At 39.1% G+C, this 23,238-nt stretch overlaps 1 protein-coding gene and 1 non-coding gene across 5 annotated transcripts in view; both read right to left on the bottom strand.

Moving 5' to 3' along the window:
* The window catches only part of Wls (Wnt ligand secretion mediator), a 115,339-nt gene extending 107,373 nt beyond the window's left edge, over window positions 1–7,966 (bottom strand). The window contains exons 1-2 of one of the 4 annotated variants that reach the window (XM_039102736.2): window positions 7,674–7,851; window positions 5,137–5,258 (exon numbers count right to left, since the gene is read on the bottom strand). In XM_039102736.2, coding sequence (XP_038958664.1) covers window positions 5,137–5,185 — 49 coding nt within the window. In that variant the 5' untranslated portion in view covers window positions 5,186–5,258; window positions 7,674–7,851. 4 annotated transcript variants of the gene reach the window in all.
* Window positions 7,967–17,529: 9,563 nt separating this feature from the next.
* Trnai-aau1 (transfer RNA isoleucine (anticodon AAU) 1) lies at window positions 17,530–17,603 on the bottom strand. Its single transcript has one exon. It is a non-coding gene; the product is annotated as a tRNA-Ile (tRNA).
* Window positions 17,604–23,238: the final 5,635 nt, after the last annotated feature.

Here is a 23,238-nt window from a genome sequence, read left to right as displayed (position 1 = left end):
GAACCCACCTTTTTGGTTGTGATAGCCTGAAGGCACACATGCTAAGTAGGAAGAGACTGAAAATGTATATCATGTCAACTAAATTATATGTTGCTTCATGGCTGTTTGGTTCAAGAAAAAGAAAGACAAAGGAGAAAGAATTTACAGTACAATCCATGAGATTAGCTTTATTAGTCTAGAGCCTGAAAACCACTGTGTCAACCATTTTCAGAACAATTATTTATTTTCTAAAGAAAATTTTGAATGTCTTCCAAAACTAATATAGAAGGCTTGATCTTTTCTTTTAATTCCCTCTGCTCTCTTAGACATATGCATCATGGATCAAGCCTCTGAGCTATGCAAGGGAATTAACCAGAAGTTTAAGAAAGCCCTGTAATTTGCATCAGCTATTTTTTTTTTTTAGTAGAAAAAGAACACTCCTTTGTCTGAGAATATTAATAACATACAGTGGAAGGAAAAAAGGCAACAGAAAATTGCAGTTGAAAGTACAGGATTTAAATGGGCACAGAGATGGAAATGCTAGATTATTGTAGGGCAATGGGTGGCAAGAAAAAAGTAGGTATGAGAAATCCAGACTAGCTATATCCTGAAGGGATGAAGGGATGTTTGCTCAGGCCTTAACTTTCCTTTCTCTGGGCCATATCCCATTATTATTTCCTTGAATATCCACACTGCCCTCTTTCCTTTACCAGTTACATTCAGTACCTGTTGTTTAGACTGAAGCCAAGTCACTCTTTGGCACTAACTAAGTTTTCTGTGTTGTTCATCCTCCCTTTGCTGCGTGAGGCTGACACCAATGTGTTATGTGAGTTTTTCAGGCTTAGCCTTCTCCAGGATGGGTTATAAGCATAGTCATAATCACAGTGGCTGGTATGAGAGCTGTTGTGTGTCAAGAATTGGAATGGTTTGTTTAGGAAGTAGCTAAGTCATTTTGGTACCCGGGCAGCAATGGAAATGCTTACTTAGCTTGAGGAAGGGACATAGACAAAGACAAAAAAAAAAAAAAAAAAAAAAAGGATTGAACTTTCATGTCATATTTCAAAAAAGTTCCTTAAATGGATCTGAGATTCAACTGAGAATTGGAGAAAGTAACAGTAATTTAATTGTGAATTATAAGAAGCATTAAATGAATCAATACCTCTGAAATATTTTCTGTGGTTACCCAAAAGTCAACAGCCACAGTAAAACAAACACCTGCTACTGGTCAGGCATCAGCTTGATTCTTGCTTTTAATTCTCTATAAAACTTGTTAGGGAGAGAATGTAAAGCTTGGATACAGAAGCTGAGGAGCTGAAGAATAAAACAAGAGTCTCAGTATTTTTCTTTTAAATTCTAAAATATGAGGCTTCTTTTTCATAATTTAATAATCTTCAATTTGTTTCTTTATGCATAGAGAAAATCACAAAACATTTCTTGATCTTCAAGTCCTGTCCCCTGCTGCCATCAGACTCTCAGGAGCAGCCTGTATCTGGTCTCCTTGTCCCATTAGGCAGGATCACCAAATTTCAGAAGAAAGATCTACTCAAGTGAAACTAATGTGATTGTGCAAATCTGTTAAATCTGTTTCTATCAAAATCAAGACCTTTAATTTTTTTCCATGTTTAAAAAAAAATCTATTAGCATTTTCCCAAAGAATGGTGTCAGCGTGCCTACTTCTGAGAGTTGCTGGTCTTGTATGCTGACATAAAATCTGTCGTTTTAGAAAGAATTTGTTTTGTTCTGGATTCTTTGTTGTTGGTGGTTTGGGCTTTCTGTTTGATTGGGGTTTTCGCTTTGGGGGCTTGGGTTTGTTGTTGTGTTGTTGTTGTTGTTGTTGTTTGGTTGGTTTTTCAGGACAGGGTTTCTCTGTATAGCCCTGGGTGTCCTGGAACTAATTTTGTAGACCAGGCTGCCCTGGTATTTAGAGATTCACCTGCCTCTGCCTCCCACGTGCTGGGATAAAGGCTGTGCCACCCCTGCCTGGCTGTTTTTCTTTTGTTTTGTTTTTTTAAGTTTCAACTGCTACCATTACTGCCATCCATACCTTCCAAACCCCTCTCTAATCTCCAGTGATTCTATCTCTTGTCTCCCTTTGAAGACTTCTTATATAACTATATAAATATGTCAAACTACCAGCTGGGGAATATAAAATCAAGCAATCTTTCTTTCTGGTTAATGAACCAGGCTGCTCAGACAATTAGATGATTCATACAGTTATGGGGGTTGAATAGAATTTGTAAGAAAGGAGTAAGAATGGTGTTTAAATTTCTCCAAAAGATACCTTCCACAGGCCTTGCTAAGATACTGGCTTGGCACTAAAGTTAGACTTTCTTTATCATCATATAGATTATTTTTCATTTCCATGTTATCCAAAAAATTAAGAATGAGAAATCAGTTATAATTTCCTGTTCCTCATTATACCTCTTTGTACTAAAATAATTTTTTATTTAGACCCAAAAGTCATGATTGAGGCAGGATGGTTTAACTCTGGTTCGTGACAGCAGACTGACTGAAGTCTATTTTCACACTTAACTGAGACAGTTAATATCTTGAGAAAATTTAATAGAACTGCCTGTATGTACATAATAAAATGAGTACAAAAATACTAGCAATGGCCCAGTGAAAAGGTTCAGCAGGTTATGGTCTAAAGAGAGTTCAATCCCTGGGCTTACATGGTGGAAGAATAGAATCAACTTCCACAAGTTGTCCTTTGATATCCACACACTGGATATAATTTATTTAGGCTTTATATTCCCTCATAGCACTGTCCTGCGCATACCATGGGCCTCAATAAGTACTTTGGACATTAGGCCAGCGGTTTACCAAAATCTGAACTAAAGACATCCTATAAAACTACTTATGAGGGGTTTAGCTATGAATCTTTTCTCAGTCAGAACATATTTAACAATGAGGGTTGCCAGGAGGGGTAGCACAAGCCCTTAGTTCTAGCACTGGGGAGCAAGAGGCAGGCATGACCTACATAGGGAGCTCCATGTCAGTCAGGTGTACATAGCAAGACATTGTCTCAAAAACAAATGAAAATAACAAATGGTAAGTAAATAAATAAAATTTAAAATATAAAGGTAAAAGCCAAATTATTATAAAATGTCATCTAGATAAGGCAGAGTTTATAGGCAAAGGATTTGTAAGCCTCACAAAACTATGCATAATTTTGTGAAGGAATTATTTCTCACTTTTTTACTAGAGAAAGAAAATTTGCACTAGAAGGCTAGACAGGAAGTAATAAGAAAATCAGATGAGAGAACAATTAGAGACCATTAATATGAGCATTGTCTCATTGTAATAATCAAGGTTTAGCTTTCTAAAAGTTAAATAATGTTATTTTAGTAATGAAAAAACTGAATAAATAAATTTATGAGATTACACAGGATTTATATAAATTACAGTCGTATGATTCCTCTAGGAGTTAATAAAGAAAAAGTATAGTTTGATCAGGTGTGTAATTTTATAAAATAAAAACATAATTAAATACAGGAAAAATATGATCAGTATCAGCCAAGAAACAATCAGTACTTTTCAAGATTCTCATAAGATATATCCTGGTGTAGTGAACTATACCTATAATCCCAGATTTTGGGATACAGAGGAAAGATCAGGAGTTGGAGATCACCCTGAGCCAGTGAGAAATCAGCCTGGAACACAAGACCATATGCAATATATTTGATTTTTTAAAATATTTGAAAGATGTAATTACATCTGTAAAATATATAATATATATAAATGTAATATTACAGAAAAATTAAAGTCTAATGTACTGACAACTGTGCACCCTGTTTAACCACGACTTCATTCAACTTTTCAAATTTCTGCAACTGTTAAATGAATAACTTCCACAGAAAAATGCTCATATGAATGGGTAACAATCAAGACCATCAATCGTTCCCACTTAAAAACAGCAAAATGGAGAGTTCTGCATCTTAGACCGGCCTATTTGAGAAAACGTGATAACTGCATATGTACATACATATGTCTTAAACACATTATTATGTCCTCAGTATTTAAAAAGGAAGCAACTCATGTGACTTTTAACAAAACCATGTTCCTTATCAAAGAAATTATAACTGGTGATTTGTTTGCTTTTACTTGCAATTTAAATTTGAAATATTCTTATCTGTAAACTTGCTTAAAATAATTTAACCGTAACCTATTCTGTCCAGTTGTGATCTCTGCTCTATTCATCATTTTAGAATTAGGTGAACAGCAACATGATTCTTCAAACATCATAGCACCAGAAATGATTACTCTGAGCTAAACACCTGCATGATAAGCCAGGCAGCCGAGGTCATGGTTGTTAGTGGACTGTGCTCTTGTTTCACCACAGTGTCCCCTTCTACTATCCCAACAGCGGTTTTCCCATGAAAATAAAGAAAAATTATTTTAGTATTTTTCAGGCTTGGTTTTCAGGAAAATAAAATTAAGCTTCTATACCTTTCAAAACATTTTATTTTCCCTTTCGGAGTTTTTAAATATTAAATACATTTAAAAAGCTAATCACTTACTAAGGTTTTCTGAATACATAAAAAATGCTTAATTTATAGTGTCTCAAAAGTTTAACGAGACCATAAATGAATAAATTTATAAGTCTACCAAGTTCTACTAAGTATGATCTTCCTTACCAAGCCTGTTTGTAAAATTTCATCAAAACTTTAACAATATATAAACCTTGGTACAAGAAAAACACAAAGCCAGCCAGAAAACAAATAAACAAGTTAGGTAAGAAGGCCTTGAGGATACATGGGATTTGAAATAAACCAAACAAAATCCCTTGTATTTGCTTTTATGGCTTCTTTTAAAAGTTTCCCCTTGATTTTATAACATTAATCCAAATGTCATATAAAATTCTGAATACTAAAAGAGTTACACAATCAGAGGTGAAAAGGCTCTTAAACTCATTTATCTACCAAGTAAGGAGAAAAGCCTCTTGGTTAAGTGACTTTCCTGGTCACACTGAGGTGCATGATTTACTATGGCTGTTTAGGCGATGAGTACTTTTGTCTTGTGTATGTCATGAGGAGCTTTTTTATAACATTTTTCTCCCCTGGGTTTCTCTAGGTGGATGGAGTGGGGTAGGAGGACAAGGATCCAAAAGTATCTGAGTGGCTACAGTTCAGAAGGAACAGAAAAAGACTACTTTACCATCAGCATTCCTGACCCCATGAGTAGCAGTGGGGTTGAGTTCTGCCATAGCTCCTGTTCTTTCAAGTGCTGCTTCCACTAGTCCACTCTGAGCAGTTTCATTTATTTTCAATTTAGAGAAGCTGAGTGGAAAACATGGCATGTACCTTTTGTTAATGTCCATTTCCTGTATTTAGGTCATATAAGAGAGCCTAGGTTATCTAAATTTATTTAAGAGCAAAAAATAGTACTCTCCAAGTGGAAGAAGTAAAAACTAAAACACTATTTAGTGTGGGCCTATATATTACATATTCAGTCTCGGGACCAGAACTGAGGACAATTACTGCAGCTGGGAGAGAAAGAAAGTAAAACAGTGACACAAAGTAAAGTTATGCAAAAACTTCTTCCATGAAATTTTATAGATTTGTTTCTTTTCTAAGAAAAGTTAGAACTAAAGTAGTTTGTTAACTTAGGAAAATCTATTTAGGCAGGGCCTGCAGCTTCACTAACCAAGCTCTACGGATGATGGGGAGGGGTGGGAACAACCTTAACATTACTTACTTCCTACTTCAGACAAAAACAATTTGAACAAACAACTGCTCTAACTGGTAATTCTAATGTTGGGATCTCCTCGGCAATGGTGAGGTTCCAGAAAACGTGTTAGTCCCTGAAGTGCTATAGGAAACCGACTACAGGAACCAAGAGGTCTTTGGGCCCACATCAGCTTCGCGGGGTTGGGGGCGGGGGTGGGGGTGCAGCTACAGGAAACTGTAATGGTTTACTGTGTGCAAAAACCTCAAAGGAGAAGGTCAGGCAAGGATAATAGGCCAATTTAATTCTGAAAGCACAAGGTGCAAGAATTTTTATGATGGTCTGCCGCTGAAATCACACAAGATCCAATAGCATCCTACTGCAACTGCTCATCAAGGGAAACAAGAGGTGTAATTGTAACCGCGGTGTAATCACCGAGACTGCTGCTGCTTCCAGCTCCCAGCAGAGAAGTATTAAGAGCCTGGAAAATCCAATACAGAGAAAAAGAGATTGTACATGGCGTAGGGAAACAAAAGCTGTGTGTGTGTGTGTGTGTGTGTGTGTGTGTGTGTGTGTGTGCCGCCCATACGGAGGACAGAGGCTTAGAAAACTCTGGTTTTATAGAAATGTGTACTCGACCTCCTAAGAACTCCCTTCCTGAAGCTTCTCCTTCTCCTTTGTTTAAAACACTTAGCCTGGTGTTTCGAAGATTGGCAGAACTAGACTCTGGAATGCGAACCCAACACACCCTGGTCTAGAGGAAAAACACTGCGCCCATTACTCCCAAGGGAGCTCCTGCGCTGCCCAGGGACTCCCGCAGGAAGCACAGACCCCCGCCTGAGCTCTTCCCCCAGCCAAGAGCAACAGCCAGCCCCAAGGAAGCCAAGCTGCCCAGCAGCGCCCGCTCCGAAGTTGGCACTGAAGTTTGTCCAAGGTTGCCTGGAGCCTTGAGGAGAAAGGGACATGAGGTGGAAAAGACAGTAGGAGAAAGTTGAGTTTTCCGAGTGGATCCTAAAGCAGAAGGTCGGCTACGTCGGAAGCCCTTTCTTTCTTTCTTTCTTTCTTTCTTTCTTTCTTTCTTTCTTTCTTTCTTTCTTTCTTTCTTTCTTTCTTTCTTCCTTTTCTTCCTTTTCTTTTTCTTTCTTTCTTTCTTTTTTTTTTTTTTTTTTTGGTTGGTGCGCACTGACAAAGTCTCCCTGGCGCCTGGGAGCTGTCACCTGAGGGCAGCCCAGGAGGGAGCAGGAAACGTCCTCCTGGCGCCAGGGAGGACCTCAGGCTTGGGACTCACTGGATCTTGGGGCTCAAAGCAGAGGGGGAGGAGAGATGGCAGAGGGGACAAGAGGCAAAAGCAACAACACCTTTCCGACCATCTTTCTCCTACGCCCTCTCCAAGTTCGTGCTGAGAGGGCCAGGACTCCCAAGCCACGCCACTCCATCCGACTTCGAGTCCTCAGTTTGAACTAGTCCCCGCCAGAAGTGGGTGGGGTGGCGGCAGGGAAGCCAAGGGCTTAAAGGTTGAGACCCTAAAACCAGCCCCAGTCCCTCGCCGAGACAACCTAATGCATTTACACAAGCCACAGCCAGTAACAGCTCGCGGCTGGCACTGGGCTTAGCTCCCGAGTCTCCTGTTATTCCTAATAAAGTCGATTACGTTGCCCTCCCGGAGCTGATTGGAAGGGAACCGAGAGGGAAAGGGGGGCGAGCGAGGGAAAGCAGGGGGAGCAATCAACTTTGCGACCCAGCACTTCCTCGCGATCCGTCGCCATGCTTAAGATCCACCCCCACCCCCTCCTGCCTTTCAAGTGGATACTGAAACTAGGCCAAAACTTTTCCCCTCCTTTTCTCTTTGCCACTAGACTGGATTGTGCCCCATGGAGCCCCATGGAGCTCTGCTTTCTTAAGCACAATAGCCGGACTAATTAGATCATAGAGGCAAGGCAGCGATACTGTAACAAGTAGCCCAAGAGGCAAAAGAGGGAAGGGCCGAAGAAAGGGAAAGGGGGAAAGTTTGCAGCTCTCACACTTACCGATCAAGCCTCCCACCAGAAAGGCAACGATTTGGAAAACCAGAAGAATCCCTCCAACAATGCAGAGCTTCTTGGTGCTCATGTTTTCTATAATTGCCCCAGCCATTTCTGCGACCCCTTTTCTTTCCTCCTTTAAGTAAATGTTTTAGGATATGCTTTCGCTTCCCCTCTCCTTCCTTGCCCTCTTTTCCTGGTGCTCCAAAACTTCAAGGGTGCGAAAGCAGAGGAGGTGGGACCCAGACCGCGGGCGCCCGCGCGAATGCCTGGGCGAAGCCGCTTGGGTTCCCCAGATGCCCAGAGCTGAGACTGCGGCCGCCCGGCAGCCAGTGGACGCTTAAAGAAGCAGGGAAGCGGATCACATGACACGCCTCCCTCTCTTTCTTCCTCCCTCCCTCTCGCGCTTCCTCCCTCCCTCCCTCCCTCCCTCTCTTCCTCAACCCTGGCCCGCCAGTTCAGGGATCTCAGCTCCCGCCGGCTCTGGCTACCCGCCCTCAGGTCTGGCCTGCAGCTTGGCCCCGGCAACAGCTGGTATCTTGAGGGGGGTGGAGGGGTGGCTGGTGTTGTTAAATGGGCTTGGCATACGCAGCCTCTACCATGTTTCCTTTTCTGGATCCCAAAGTATGGAATTTAAGTTACTCTTGGGCCGCTTTGCAAACCCTTAACTTACACGTTGAACCCACCCCATCACCAACCATTTGAACGCTAGGAAAAGAGGTGAATTTTATAAAGGATTCTATTGAAGTTTAAGTCAAAGTATAAAGAAAAGAAATAAGGTCTCTGTTCAGGTTCCTTCTGCCTTGCCCTAATTCCCCACTACACGGCCCTTCAAGAGCTTTGTTATTCAGCCAAATCAAACCTCTCTTCCTTACTCTGGACTTCCAGTCTTGGTGTTGACTGTTACCTAAACGCTTTAGAGTTCATTCAAAACCTAATTTGTTTTAAAGTTGTTTTGTTCTTGACACCACCTTTATGTTCCAAGGGTTGATCCCCTCCAATCCCGCTCTTACATTTTCACCTTCTATTATAAGGTATTATAGGTGCACATTTGTTTCCATTACTAAACTGTAAGATTCTGAGAGATTGGAGCCAGGTTCAATTCTCTTTGAATTCGCCCCCACTCCCACCCCCCAGTGCCTAACAAAATTCTCACACTAGGAGACCCTGCATGAACTTTTGTGGAATGAATTAAAGAGTGAATGTTTAAGCAAGCCCACAGTTTGCATTTCAAAAGCCTAAAGGACTTTAGTTGGGTAGGTAGTATACATGCTAAGTAGTACCATTCGGAGTTTCAGGTGGGTGGTCACAGCCACAAGGAGGCTGAGTCAGGAGGATTAGGAATTTAAGACCAACCTGGAAAACTTTCCAGACCCTGTCTCAAAATAAAAACTAAAAGGTGATCTGGGGATGTTGCTCTGTGGGAGGTCTCTTGTTTAACTTGTTGGTTTGAGGTCCTAGACCGACCCCATGGGAGGCAGAGAAGGCAGAAAGAGAATGTTAACTCTTTGAGAGATTTATTTATGTTGATACCCGATGTCCAAGGAAAAGTGGTGATCTTAAGAGCTTTCTTGCTAAGTCCCAAACTCCAGTGTCTGGTTTTTCCATGTTTCAAATACTGCCTATTTAGCCAAGGCAGCTCCTATCACACCTTAGCTTTATTCAGGCACCTGGACTTTCCAGTATTGGTTTCCAAAGCCATCAGCATACTTGATTCCTTGCTTCTAGCCATCTTCCTGTGGAGGAACTACTTATTGTCCTCTTCTGCTCTATTCCCGCCCCTGCATTGCCTTATAGATGACACCAGGTAAGAAAAACTACAAAAAACAGGGCCATTCTTAGTCCCCTAGAACTAATACTCAGTACTACAGGTACCAGGTTGCATCTATATAAAACTTTATTTCATCTTCTTGCTCTCCAGCAGACCTTAACAGTTACAGCGCTGTAGCTGAGTTTTAAATATTGTTTTTTTCATTCAGCTATTTGCCCAACATTTACTTACTACCTTAATGTGTTTTTTTTTTTCCTTGCTGAGCACTAAAGAGGGTACCAAAACTTCAAGAGTATTTTGAAGGAACTACAGGGTACGTGTGATTCACTGTATAATGATTTTTCAAATTGTAGTTGACATGCACATGCGTGTGTGTGTGTGGAGGGGGAGGAAGGGACGGAGGGAGAAAAAGGAAGAAAAAGGAAAAAGGAGAGAAGGGAGGAAGAAATCGATATCTTTATTCCATAGGGGTCCTGATGGATACTGGATACTGGATACTGGGGTTGCTAAAATTGAAGTGTTTGTTCATTTCTATTGGCTCATGGTCCTTTAAAAATCATCTTTCCACAGTGTTGTCTCTGCTTCATCAAGCCTAAGCATAAAAACAGATGGACTCTTAGTTACTTTTCTATTTCCATGATAACCAAGGCAATTTCTAGAATAAAGTGTTTATATGGATTTACAGTGACAGGGAGTTAGAGTTCATGATTTTAAAGTAAAGATATGGCAAAGGAACAGTTGATTCCCAAGGAGGAGGGAGAGGGAAAGCTAACAGGGAATCCTGGAGCCTTTTGATTTGTTGGGTTATTTTGTTTGTTTGTTTGTTTGTTTTTTTCAGAGCTGGGGACCGAACCCAGGGTCTTGTCCTTGCTAGGCAAGCGCTCTACCACTGAGCTAAATCCCCAACCCCTCCTGGAGCCTTTTGAAACCTCAAATCCTACCCCTAGTAAAAACTCTTGTCTGATAAGACCACATTTCTTCCTCCTTCCAAAAACAAAACAACACAACACAACACAACACAAAACAAAACAAAACAAAACAAAAGGTTCTACAAATTGGAAACCAAGTATTTAGACACATAAGCCTATGGGGCATTCTCATTCAAACCATTGCAGTTACCTTTCCTGAGTCACTGGTCTTGAACAGGAAGGCTCTTTTGTATATGTAATGGAAAACTTTGAGTAAACTTGTTATTCTTTTCTCATAAAGTGGGTTTGTGATAGGAGTCTCTTCATGAGATGTTTTTAAATTTCAATTTCTGTTGTCTTTGTAAATATTGATAGTGGCTATCAAACCTTCATTTCCCAATGTAATAACATGAATATGTAGAAAAAAATAGCTTAAATGTTTTTCCTGATAGGTCTGGACTGGAGTCTAGATCCCTGCCCTGTTGTGTGAAACTATAGTACATTATAGTCATTAGTCAGTTCCAAGGCTCAATGTTCTCACCTATAAAAGGAAAATGATAGTAATACCAACCTTATGGTATATTTTTTACAAGGTATAAATACTCATTAGTATAAGAACACAATAATTGAATCAATAATCTTAATCAGAAAAAGAAAACTAAGTATAGCTCAGTTGATAAAGTGCTTGCTGAGCAGGCACAAAACCCTGGTTTTAATCCCAGCACTGGGTATGGTGGCACACATCTGTAATCCCAGCACTCGAAAAGATCAGAAGTCTAAGGTCATCCTTCATATATGGAATTTGAGGCCAGCCTAAGACATATGAGTTCTTTTCTTAAAAAAGAAACTAGTATGGCTAATCACAGATTGGTTGTTTCTCAGATGTAACATTTGATCACGTTATGAATACTTTTTAATGAATCATTATCTCGCTATTTATTAAAGCTTGCTGTATACTGATGGGCTTCTTGTTTTGGACTTCTAGATGATGATATTACAAGTGTACGTCACCACAACCAGTTTACAAACACACTTTTTGAAGCACACTTTTGAAGATGACTAGAGGATTATTTCCATTTGACAACAGTACTAGTTAAAAAAATCAATGTTTAATACAAAACTATGAACACTACTTAGTGAATGCTAACATAAAAGTGTTCTATTCTAAAAAATTGTTCCCTTGAGATAGAGAGATGGCCCAGTGTGTAAAAGAAAGTATGAATGACCTGAGTTTGAATCCCTAGTATCCAGATTAAAAACAAAACAAAACAAAAACCAAAAAAACAGGTATGGACGTACATGCCTGTAACTCTTGCACTGTAGAAGGCAGAGACAAGAGAATTCTTGGGGTTTGCTAGCTACTAGCCTAGCTTTACGTACAGTGGGAGACCTTTCTCAAGGGAATGAGGTGAAGAGTGATAGAGCAAGACATGTATGTTCTCCGCTGGCCTCCGTACATATGTGTGTGGGTATGTATCCCACACACAGATACACACACACACACAGTTGCCTCCGACCATCAAGGAAATGTTTCTTTTGAGTAATCAGAGAGATGACTCCAGAAGTCAGCATAGGGTCTGGAGAGGTAGTTAAATAGTGAGAAGCACTTGCCACTTTTTCAGAGAAACAGAGTTTGGTTTCTCACTGCTGCTTCTAATTCTAGTGTCAGGGAATCCAATGCCCTCTTTTAGCTTCCATGGGCACCTGTACCCTTTGCCCCATGCCACACATGCACACACAGTCATATAAACAAACAACCAAGCAAACAACAAGCAGAGGGGCTGAGAGGCTGCTCAATAATTAATTAAGAGTCCTGGCTACTCTTCTAGAGAACTCCAGTTCAGTTCCCAACATCTACATGATGCCTGACAACTGCCTAAAAATCCAGTTCCAGGGGATCTATGGGTACTGAATATATAAGGTATATAGTAACACATGCAAAATAAATTAAATAAAAATACTTTTGAAAAAGAATAATTAAAGTTCAAAATTCAACTCTAATAGTCTTGTTATTTATTATTTTATTTGAAGTTTTTGGCATATGGAAAGTCAAAGAATGTGAAATACATGTTTGGTGATGAATGGATGTTTAACTGAGGATAGATAAAATCTTCTCACTTCAGTTCCCACACGGAGTTTATTAGATAACTTCTTATGTGGTCCCTTTGTACTAGGGTATATTTTGCACATACAGCTAAATTTGCGGTTTATTGTGACCATAGCTATCTTGAAAGTTCCTTAAACAGAAGATAATGACTGACTGTAGCATACCTCCTGGGCCAGAGGAAGATTCAGGTCCTTCTTTCAAGAGCCAAGAGCATTTTATTTGCAGAAGATGATCTGTGGAGATCTAAAATAATTAAATACACCTCTTTAAAAACCTAGCTGACTTCCCAGAAGAACTAAACAAGAACAGTAACCCACTCTGAAGCATCTGTTCTTGTTGTGGTAGCTTTTATCCAAAAAAAAAAAAAAAGAACAAAACACCCCATAGCCCCCAGTTGGTGATATTTTCTATTTGTGTGTGTGAATGAGCCTCACTATGAGTTCACACTTTGTTATTCAGTGTCACCCCCTACCCAATTGTTTTATTTTATATGTAAATAAAGGATTTTTTTACTAGTGCATCCTTTCACACATTAACCTTAGAAAAGAACTCTTGAAATCAAAATAGCTCATCCTGATCTTGATATGAAATTGCTTAGTATTCACCCAGCCTCTCCCCCCTTAGACCTCACTCCCATCATAAAATTTCCATTTTGGCTTTCCATTCACATTCCAGATTTATTCCAGACATTAGCCTTATTTAGTCATAGCCTTCCTTATGTCTCACTGGTTATATAAAAGGTAGGAGATGACCTACCTTTTAAGTCTTTTCTTAATTTCTCTTTTCTCAACTATTTAAAAATATCAATAATACCAAACATAAGTAATGATGAACATTATAGAAAATAATGCGATTGTGCCAAACACGGAGTAGGCTTTCAACAAATGTTGCAATTATAAGGGAGGTAGTTTCTGTTCCCAGAGAGCAGAACAAAACAAAACAAACCATAAATCACCTAATTATAGTCTCTCTTATTAAATTACCTCTTTGAACCCAGGCAACCTAGAAGGGCAGGTAAAAAAAAAAACTTTATAGGTTTCCAGAAGCCTCTTAGTGTAATGCAGCCAGAAGCTTGAAGTAGCCAGCCTTTTGTTGTTCCCAGGCTTGAAAGAGGCTGCAGTAGAGAGCTCCAGTGCCTCCAAAGTTTCTGATTGTCTGTGTTGGGTTGCTAGAGTAGAAGTAGAACAAGGGCCTTACTCATTCTTACATGTAAGGATCCAAATCGCTCCCTAACATCCTTATGGTTTTTTTGGCCTCCCCAGAACCTCTGTACTATTCCAGCTCACAGATCCTCTCTCTGTTTCTCCCTATGCATGACAGCAATACCCAGGGACATGCACCATGGCACAGAGTTACTGTATAGATTTTGTGAATGTGTGAATAAATGGACAAGGTTTGGTCCTTAGTTGCTCAGAAACTCAGAAAACCCCATCCCTGACACACAGATGGTTAAAGACAGGAAGTATACCTTAGACAGCCACAATTCATGCCCCAGCAAAGGAAAACTAGCTTAGGCACAGTCCAGAACTCCACTGTTACCACCACCACCCCCAAAGTCATTGCTGAGTAGCTCAGTATTACTGTATAGCACTTCAAAGACAATGTTTCATAAGTACAAGTTGGAGTATATGGTGAAACGCAGGGCAGAAATACAAGAATTATATGAGAGTAGAATACATAAAGTACTCTCCTATTTCTACTATGCATTGACTACAAGAACCTTGGAGAGCTGAGAATAGGGGGGCAGGTAATTCCTAAAGACCCTACATAGTGGAAACTAACAGTTTGTACTGGTGATGCCAGTAACAACTAAAGCAGCAAGGAGACGCTGTGATTATTGTTCTTATTTATACCAGCAAATCTGATAAATGCATAAATAGTGCCATCAATTCATGCAACTATTCCATCCTAAGAAATAGGTTCTTTTATCAGGATTTTTAAAAGGACAATTGGTCTGGATACTTCTAGTAAAATTAGGGACCTGAAATTCTCAAGTAAATACAACATTCATCTTGTCACCAAATGTATAATTTGAAAGCATTTGAAAGAATTCGACAGAAGGTCCTAGGTAGCTCATGTTAAGATCCTGTGACCTATTCTCAGCTCTTCTGTACGTTAGCTATGGCTTGGACTTACAAAAAGAGACAACTTAAAATACCATGCAAGGCAATGAAAGTAAACAAAACTCAAGTCCTACCATCCCTGGATATTCATCCTTGCTCTCTCTGAGTTCCAGGAAAACCTTTCCAGCTGTTTCTAAGATAATCATTTCGGAGTTTGTAGGCCTCTCCTCTGCTTGTACGTCTTACTCTTGTCTCTTGTGATTTGACTCTCATTCAGAGTAAATTTCCTCCAATAAAAACTGGAGCATTGACATTTCTTCTTTGTTGGTAGAATTTTCTGCTAAGGATCTTTCCAAGGAGATTAAGTTTTCAAGTTAAATGACTCATACAAGCACAGTCCCAGTGTGTTAGATATACCCTTGAGAAATATACATTAGCAGGAGTTTTGTAGCATAAAATTAATTTTGACTTAGGTAATTTATAAATTGATTCCTAATTTTTTAAATTTTTTGGTCATGGTTGAATTCTTTGCTTAAGAGTTCTAGGTACTTTAAGAATATTTAGTTTATTTATTTATTGTTTATGTGCCTTGTGAATATTTATATGTGGGTTCATGCCACAGCATGTGTGTAGAGAACAGAGGACAATATATGGAAATCAGTTCTGTTTTTCTACCTGTTGGTTTTAGGATCAAAGTGAGTCCATTGGCTTTAACAGTAAGTGCCTTTTTTTTGTTAAGCTATTTCTATAGATGCTATAAATATCCATCTTAAGTAACAATTTCTGAGGAAAAGAATCACCATTTCTGATATATAACATACTTCTCAATTATATATAATTGAAACCCAAATCTTTAATGATACTTTTCATTTTGCTCATATATGTTATATGTCACTTGTTTGGCATAAAAAAGAGATTTGCTATCACGAATACTACCTTCCATCTTCTTCTAGAATTTTCTTTTTCAATGATTCTCTTTCATACCTTTCCTTGGTCTTTTAAGTTTTCCCACAGTAAAAGTGCTTTTCCCCTCATACCCTGCATTTTCCTATCCTTTGCCTTCACTGGCCTCCTTCCCTTAGAATCCAACTTCTGGGACATTTCCTTTCCAGGCTCTGGAACTTCACTTCTGCTGTCATCCCCAGCTGTTTGCACAATGTAGATTCCAGATTTAGTGTTCAACTGACTGTCTTGCAGATACAACCAGTAACTCTCTGATAATGCGCCTACTTGATTTCTTGTAACATTTGTCCCTTCCCCAGTATCAGCAACTTTGCTCTCTCTTACTTTCTCTAAGTGATCTAGTATCTATTTTCTTAAACTGGCGTCAGTTCCTTTACTCACTAGTATTTCTGAGCAGTTTCTCATTGTGAGCAATGAATATTTTTGAGCTTGACCTCTTACCTAAACTTTAAATGTATACAGACAAATGTTTCTTTGATTTTTCTGCCTAGATAAACCACATGTGCCACTAAATCAATTCTTTCCAGTAATCCAATGACTCAGGCTACATAACTCAAAATCACCCTTTATCTATGACCGTATCAGTTATCTCAATCAGATTCTACTATCTTCATGGGAAGTTAGCCTTGCTTCTCTGCAAGGCTGACCCTCATCTCCTCTCTAACTTAGACTGTACAAGACCTTCTCTCTCAGGTCTTCAGTCTCTGGTTTCCTAAAAAAGAGAGTTCAGTGTATAGTGTATACATTATTATAAAACACTTTCTTACTTTATGAACATAACCTGGCAATGTCTTCCTATCACTTATAAATAAAGCCTGACTTACAAAGGCCACATCACCAAAATCTCATTGAGTGATGATATCTGATATCTAATGATATTTGTACCCAGATTCTTCGAGGTATTTCTTTTTTTTTTTTTTTATTAACTTGAGTATTTCTTATATACATTTTGAGTGTTATTCCCTTTCCCGGTTTCCGGGCAAACATCCCCCTCCCCCCTCCCCTTCCTTATGGGTGTTCCCCTCCCCATCCTCCCCCCATTGCCTCCCTCCCCCCAACAATCTAGTTTACTGGGGGTTCAGTCTTAGCAGGACCCAGGGCTTCCCCTTCCACTGGTGATCTTACTAGGATATTCACTGCTACCTATGAGGTTGGAGCCCAGGGTCAGTCCATGTATAGTCTTTGGATAGTGGCTTAGTCCCTGGAAGCTCTGGTTGCTTGGCATTGTTGTACATTTGGGGTCTCAAGCCCCTTCAAGCTCTTTCAGTTCTTTCTCTGATTCCTTCAACGGGGGTCCTATTCTCAGTTCAGTGGTTTGCTGCTGGCATTCGCCTCTGTGTTTGCTGTATTCTGGCTGTGTCTCTCAGGAGCGATCTACATCCGGTTCGAGGTATTTCTTTTTTTTTTTTTTTTCTTTTTTATTAACTTGAGTATTTCTTATATACATTTCGAGTGTTATTCCCTTTCCCGGTTTCCGGGCAAACATCCCCCTCCCCCCTCCCCTTCCTTATGGGTGTTCCCCTCCCAAACCTCCCCCCATTGCCGCCCTCCCCCCATAGACTAGTTCACTGGGGGTTCAGTCTTAGCAGGACCCAGGGCTTCCCCTTCCACTGGTGCTCTTACTAGGATATTCATTGCTACCTATGGGGTCAGAGTCCAGGGTCAGTCCGTGTATAGTCTTTAGGTAGTGGCTTAGTCCCTGGAAGCTCTGGTTGCTTGGCATTGTTGTACTTTTGGGGTCTCGAGCCCCTTCAAGCTCTTCCAGTTCTTTCTCTGATTCCTTCAACGGGGGACCTATTCTCAGTTCAGTGGTTTGCTGCTGGCATTCGCCTCTGTATTTGCTGTATTCTGGCTGTGTCTCTCAGGAGCGATCTACATCCGGCTCCTGTCGGTCTGCACTTGTTTGCTTCATCCATCTTGTCTAATTGGGTGGCTGTATATGTATGGGCCACATGTGGGGCAGGCTCTGAATGGGTGTTCCTTCAGTCTCTGTTTTAATCTTTGCCTCTCCCTTCCCTGCCAAGGGTATTCTTTTTAAAACTTGCGCTTCTGGCCCGTACGGGGATCGAACCCGCGACCTTGGCGTTATTAGCACCACGCTCTAACCAACTGAGCTAACCGGCCAGATTCGAGGTATTTCTTAAATACTCATTATGTATATGTAAACATTTGACCTCAAGCCTTCCCTCTTATAACTTAGCTATTGTAACAAAGCTGTTAATCCTATGAAGGCACCACCAAGCCACCATCTTGCAATGCTCTGCCTGTGACATTACTTAACCCAAAGACTGGTTGTCTAGAAATCCAATATGAAAACCCCAAAATATCTAGATATCTTATTAATGTCATAAACTAATATTGAGCATGTCAGAAATAATAAATAAGTATAATAATAACAACAAACACTTCTACATACTACATTGACTTTTTAAACTCTATTTTATTGGATTCTTATATCTATCACCATTCCAACCCTTATTCTACCTTTAACCCTTCCAACACCACTATACTAGGTAGGAGAAAAAAAGATTAGAGAGACAAGGAGGCATAGACCTCTTTGGACTACTAATCCTGCAGATTGGGGTATCAGATCTCTAGGTGCAAGTCCTATATTTGTCATCAGAATATTCAATAATTCAGAGATAGCAAACCAGCAATTCAGCAAATTCAACAGCAGCAACCAGAAGGAACCACTACCACCACCACCACTGGCAGCAGCAGCAGCAACAACAGCAAGGACCACCGGCAGCAGGGGGAGCAGGAGTTGCCACAGGCCCTCTCATGGCTCTCACATTTATTCCCTCTCCAGAGACCCCAGAATTAAACTATCTGCAGCTGGCAAAAATCATACCCCTGCTAGTGCAGGAGACAAATCCCTCTTATCCCACACCTAGGATTAAAACAAAAACATATTCACATAACATAACTGGGTTTCTAAAGAAACCAAAATTCTCACTGCAATACTTTGTGACAGCCCTTGTATGAAGTGGGGTACAATGTCCAAATATACAACCCTTAGAACTAAAGTAGCATGATACTGTGAGTCTCAGGTAGTTGTGGTGAGGGTTAAATGCTTCAAGTGTAACTGTAATCATTCATATATAAATATATATATATACACACATATAATTTTTATTCTATTTCTATTTGCATTGTTCTGTTTTTTAACTACAGGAAAAGCTTTGGCTGAGGAATTTCAACAATTTAAGCTGAATTTTTAACTCAATCAGTGAAATGATAAACTCTAAGTACTTAACAGTCTCTTCTGATTTTTACTCTAATAGCAGCAAAGTAACAGCCCTTAAGTTCTTCTGTGTTTCAAGCATTGCTAGATTAAATATGCATATATACTTTATATATATGTATATGTCTATGAAGTACTTATTTGATTTTTGCAGCATCTTCTACGAGACAAACAAGGTCTTTATTTTTATTACTTTCTTATTTATTATCTTTAAATGTTGTTATTATGTTATCACATACAGCTATACTAGCATTTCAAAACAGGAAAAGGGAGAAATTCATTTATTTTGTATTAGAGGTGAAGAAAATTCTACTGTCTTCAGAGAAAAAAATAATTCTATTTGTTACAAAATGTGAGTAATTAATAGATAAAACTATATAGGTGGATAAGGTTAAGATAAGAGAATAGTAACAATTACAAATTATGGTCTGACTGAAGAGTTGGTACATATGTAATCCTGGCAGATTGAGCTGAAGTCCTATAACCATGTGAGACAAGAACACAAGGGTGGAGAAAAAAAATTTTCTCATTAAGATTATACATCTCTGGAAGCTATCATTTTTTTATGATGTTTATAACTGGACAGGTGATAATAACACCTTCTCTTTATTTGTATAGAAAGATTTTCTATATAATTTTAAGATGCTATCTCAGTAATATTCACAACCTTGGAGGTCTTTCCAATTATAATTACCACTATTGTCCAAAAGCAGTCACACAAGGAAGGCAGTACAAACATCAGAGTTGCTCAAAGGTTGCTGGTTAATCCAGAAGTGATAATCAGGTTTGCAGCTTACTTTAGTGTTGAAAATAACAAAAATCACACTATTTTTAACAACCCTCAGCACTCCATTCTTCTGCTTTTCTTTCTGAACGTGGGGCAGAATGCTATAGTTGAAGAGGCTGGTGTAGACAAAAGACAATCAGAAATGGTGCTGAGCCTACAGAAAACTGTGAGTGGAGTGATTGTGGTAGCAAGAAGTTAGGCTGTTTGCCAAGATGAAACAAAAGTTTGTGATAATTTGAAAGGTACTGTCTAGTCACAGTTAATAAATTAATGTTTTTTGCATATTAATATTGTATTAATTTGTGAGGACTGTCACAACAATACCAACAGAAATTTTACTTTCTTTCAGTTCTGAGGCTGAAAGTCCAAGATCAAAGTCTAGTAATGTTGGCACCTTGGGCTCCTCTCAGGCCAGGTTGCACCTGTTGTGTGATATTCTCCTGTTGGATAAGCCCCTTGTACAAAAGGCCTTTGTTAAACTAATCATACCTTTAACCACCTTATGGTCAAGCGGACTCACAGTCTGAGGTACTAAGGGTTGATAATTTTATATATGAAAGCAGACTCATAACTCAGCTATTAACAAAGACAGAGATGAAATGTTGACATTTCTCAAGGCTCTTTGCTACATCTGTACTCTTAATCTGTTATATATATATGTATATATGTGCGTGTGTGTATGTGTGCACGCGTGCATGAGCACATGTGTGTATACATATATTCACTTTTTCACACTTATCACCATAATACATTTTTTATTTTATTTGTTTATTATGTTTTTATTCTGTGTGTGTGCTTGTTCATGTGTGGTTTTGCATTCACCTGCCATAATACATATGTGTATGACAAAGGACAGCCTTCAGGAATGAATTCTCTCCATCTTCCTTGAGACAAGACAGGATTGCTTCATCACAATTTAATCTAGGCTGGGTGGTCTTCAAGCTACTCCTACCCATCTTTCTGTAGGCATGATGCATTACTGTGTGTATCTGAGTTTTATGTGAATTCTGGACATCCAAATGCAGGTTAGGTGCATTTGATATTACCATACATTGCACAAACACTCACATGAGCAATGTGAACTCCAGTTGTTTTCCATATTCACCATCATTAAGCACTGTTAGCCTCAAATTTGAGCCATTCTCACAGGGGCAGAGTAGCACATCCTTAGGGCTTTTGATTTATTTAACTTTGATGACTTTTGATCATTTAGGTATGATTTTAAAATATTAAATTAATTTTTAAATATTAAACTGGTTGCCTTTCTTATGTACTTGTAGGAGTTGTTTATATACTCTGAATGCAGACCTATTTCAGGATTATAGCTTATTTTTAAACGTGTGTGTGTGTGTGTGTGTGTGTGTGTGTTACTAAGAATTGAACCTTGTGTTTTGTGTTATCACTGATCTGCATCCTTAGTATTATTTGTTTTTATTTTGAGGCACAGTCTTGCTAAAGGCCCAAAGTGTTCTTGAATTTACTATGTTATCCAGATTTTGTTATATGCCCATATAATGTTATATGCAATAGCATGGTACATTATATGATAGTACATTGGAATACTAGTTAAAGGATACAAATATGTTATAAAACTGAAGTAAGAATAGACCTCAAGCTTTTAACATCCTTGCAACAACCTCACAAGCACTTGAAATTTTAGGCCTGTGCCATCATATCCATTAAACTTGGTTATCAGTCTTCTTATTCTTTTTTTTTTTTTTCAGAGCTGGGGACCGAACCCACAGCCTTGCGCTTGCTAGGCAAGTGCTCTACCACTGAGCTAAATCCCCAATCCCATCAGTCTTCTTTATATTGCTTTATGTGGTTATTTCATTAAAATTTTCTATGCTAGTTTCATGAAAATATTCTCCTATCCTTTTAATCTGTTTGATAGTTATGCATTCACACAAAAAGGCATATGATTCATCTTAAGTGAAAATTTCAAAGTCTGCCCTTATGGATAGGATTTTGCTTCAGATTGAATTGAATCTTCAGATCAGTTTATTAAGAATTGACATTTTGACATGTTGACATAATTAATTATTTTATTTCTACCACTGATATATGTCTTTTAGAAAACTGTTGGTATGTGTCTGTGGGGAGAGTGCATGTGCTTATGTGGGGCACAGGGATCAGAGGAGGGCATCCAGTGACTTCCTACTCCACTCTCTAACTTATTCCTTTGAGGAGAATCAACCTGAACTGGATAATATGCACTCAGAAAGGTTCTAATGTATAGAATAACTGGAGCACGAGGTGAAAACTTCTGATTTCTACAAGAAGCACAGTCACAATGACATTAATTATGAATTTCCAGAGTTTCAGTTGCAAGCTGAAAAATATCATTCATAGGGAGCTGAAGGAAATTGGCCCAGAATATTAAGAGAATTTGAGGCTCTTTCAGAGATACAAGTTTAGAGGCCAGCAAGTACATCCAGCAACTCACACTGTCTGTACCTTCAGCTCCAGGACATCTGATGTCCCCTTCTGGCCTCCATGGGCACTGCACACATGTATACAAACCCATACTCAGCTGCACACGTATATGCATAATTCAAAATATTTGTAAATAAAAATTTTCTTTTTAAAAGAGTTGCATTCACAATTTCAAAGAGAAGTGATTAAATTGAATAAGTTTGGGTAAATCCTAATCCAATCCAACTAGAATCTTTGGAAGTCAAGAACCTACCATATCAAATTGGGCTAACCACAGGAAAGTTCAGAACAACACATGGGAAGAAGGCAGACACAATTCAGCAAAAGATGGCCCTAAAGCAGTGGTTCCCCACCTGTGGGTTGCAACCTCTATAGGGGTTACATATCAGATATCCTGCATATTGTATATTTACAGTATACTTTGTAACAGTAACAAAATTACAGTTATGAAGTATCAATGAAATAATTTTATGGTTGAAGGTCACCACAATATGAGGAGCTATATTAAAGGGTCACAGCATTAGGAAGGTTAAGAACCACTGGCATTAGAAGACACTAGAACTAGTGATACCTTGATCTTGTGCTTCAGACTCCCAAGAATGTAAAGAAGGAAATTGCTGATGTTCCAGACATTTAGATTTTATTTTGTTATGGTTATATTAGCAGATTAATATAAATAGTAAAAGTGAAACTCTACCTATAGCTTCCTTTAGGGAGGGTAGATAATGGGTATATTTATAATTTACATCCCAGTTACATAGTTTGTTTACTTAGAAACAACATTAGCTTATTATTTTTGTTTTGTTTGTTTGTTTTGTTTTGTTTTAAATAGGATTTCGCTGTGTAACAGCCCTGGCTGTCCTGTAACTTGCACTGTAGACCAGGTGGGCCTTGAACTCACAGAGATCTGTAAATTAGCCAAGGGCCTGGAGGCAAAGCTTAGTTTGTAAAACTCTCACCTAGTTTACACGAAGCCCTGGGTTCCATCCCAAGCACCACATAAAACAGGTTCTATGATGCTGTTGTGTGACAAAACTTTTCCTGGGATGACATATACAGATAACACACGTCTACTCATTCCAAATAGGGAATCGATGACAGGCTAAAGTACAGAGTACAGAGTCCACCAAAGTCTAACTTGGCGAACAAAGGTTTACTTACAGAAATGTGGATAAGGGATTACTTACAGGAGTATAAATGATCCAAAGGTAGCTGCAATACCAAAACCCACCCCATCATGAGTGACAGCTCAAAAATTGGGAATCTGGAGTCCAGGCTGTAGGCAGCTTCTC

This window comes from Rattus norvegicus, chromosome 2 (genome assembly GCF_036323735.1).
Source record: "Rattus norvegicus strain BN/NHsdMcwi chromosome 2, GRCr8, whole genome shotgun sequence".
NCBI lineage: Eukaryota > Metazoa > Chordata > Mammalia > Rodentia > Muridae > Rattus > Rattus norvegicus.
The sequence above is the reverse complement of the archived record's forward strand: the minus strand, read 5'-3'. Positions and strand labels throughout refer to the sequence as shown.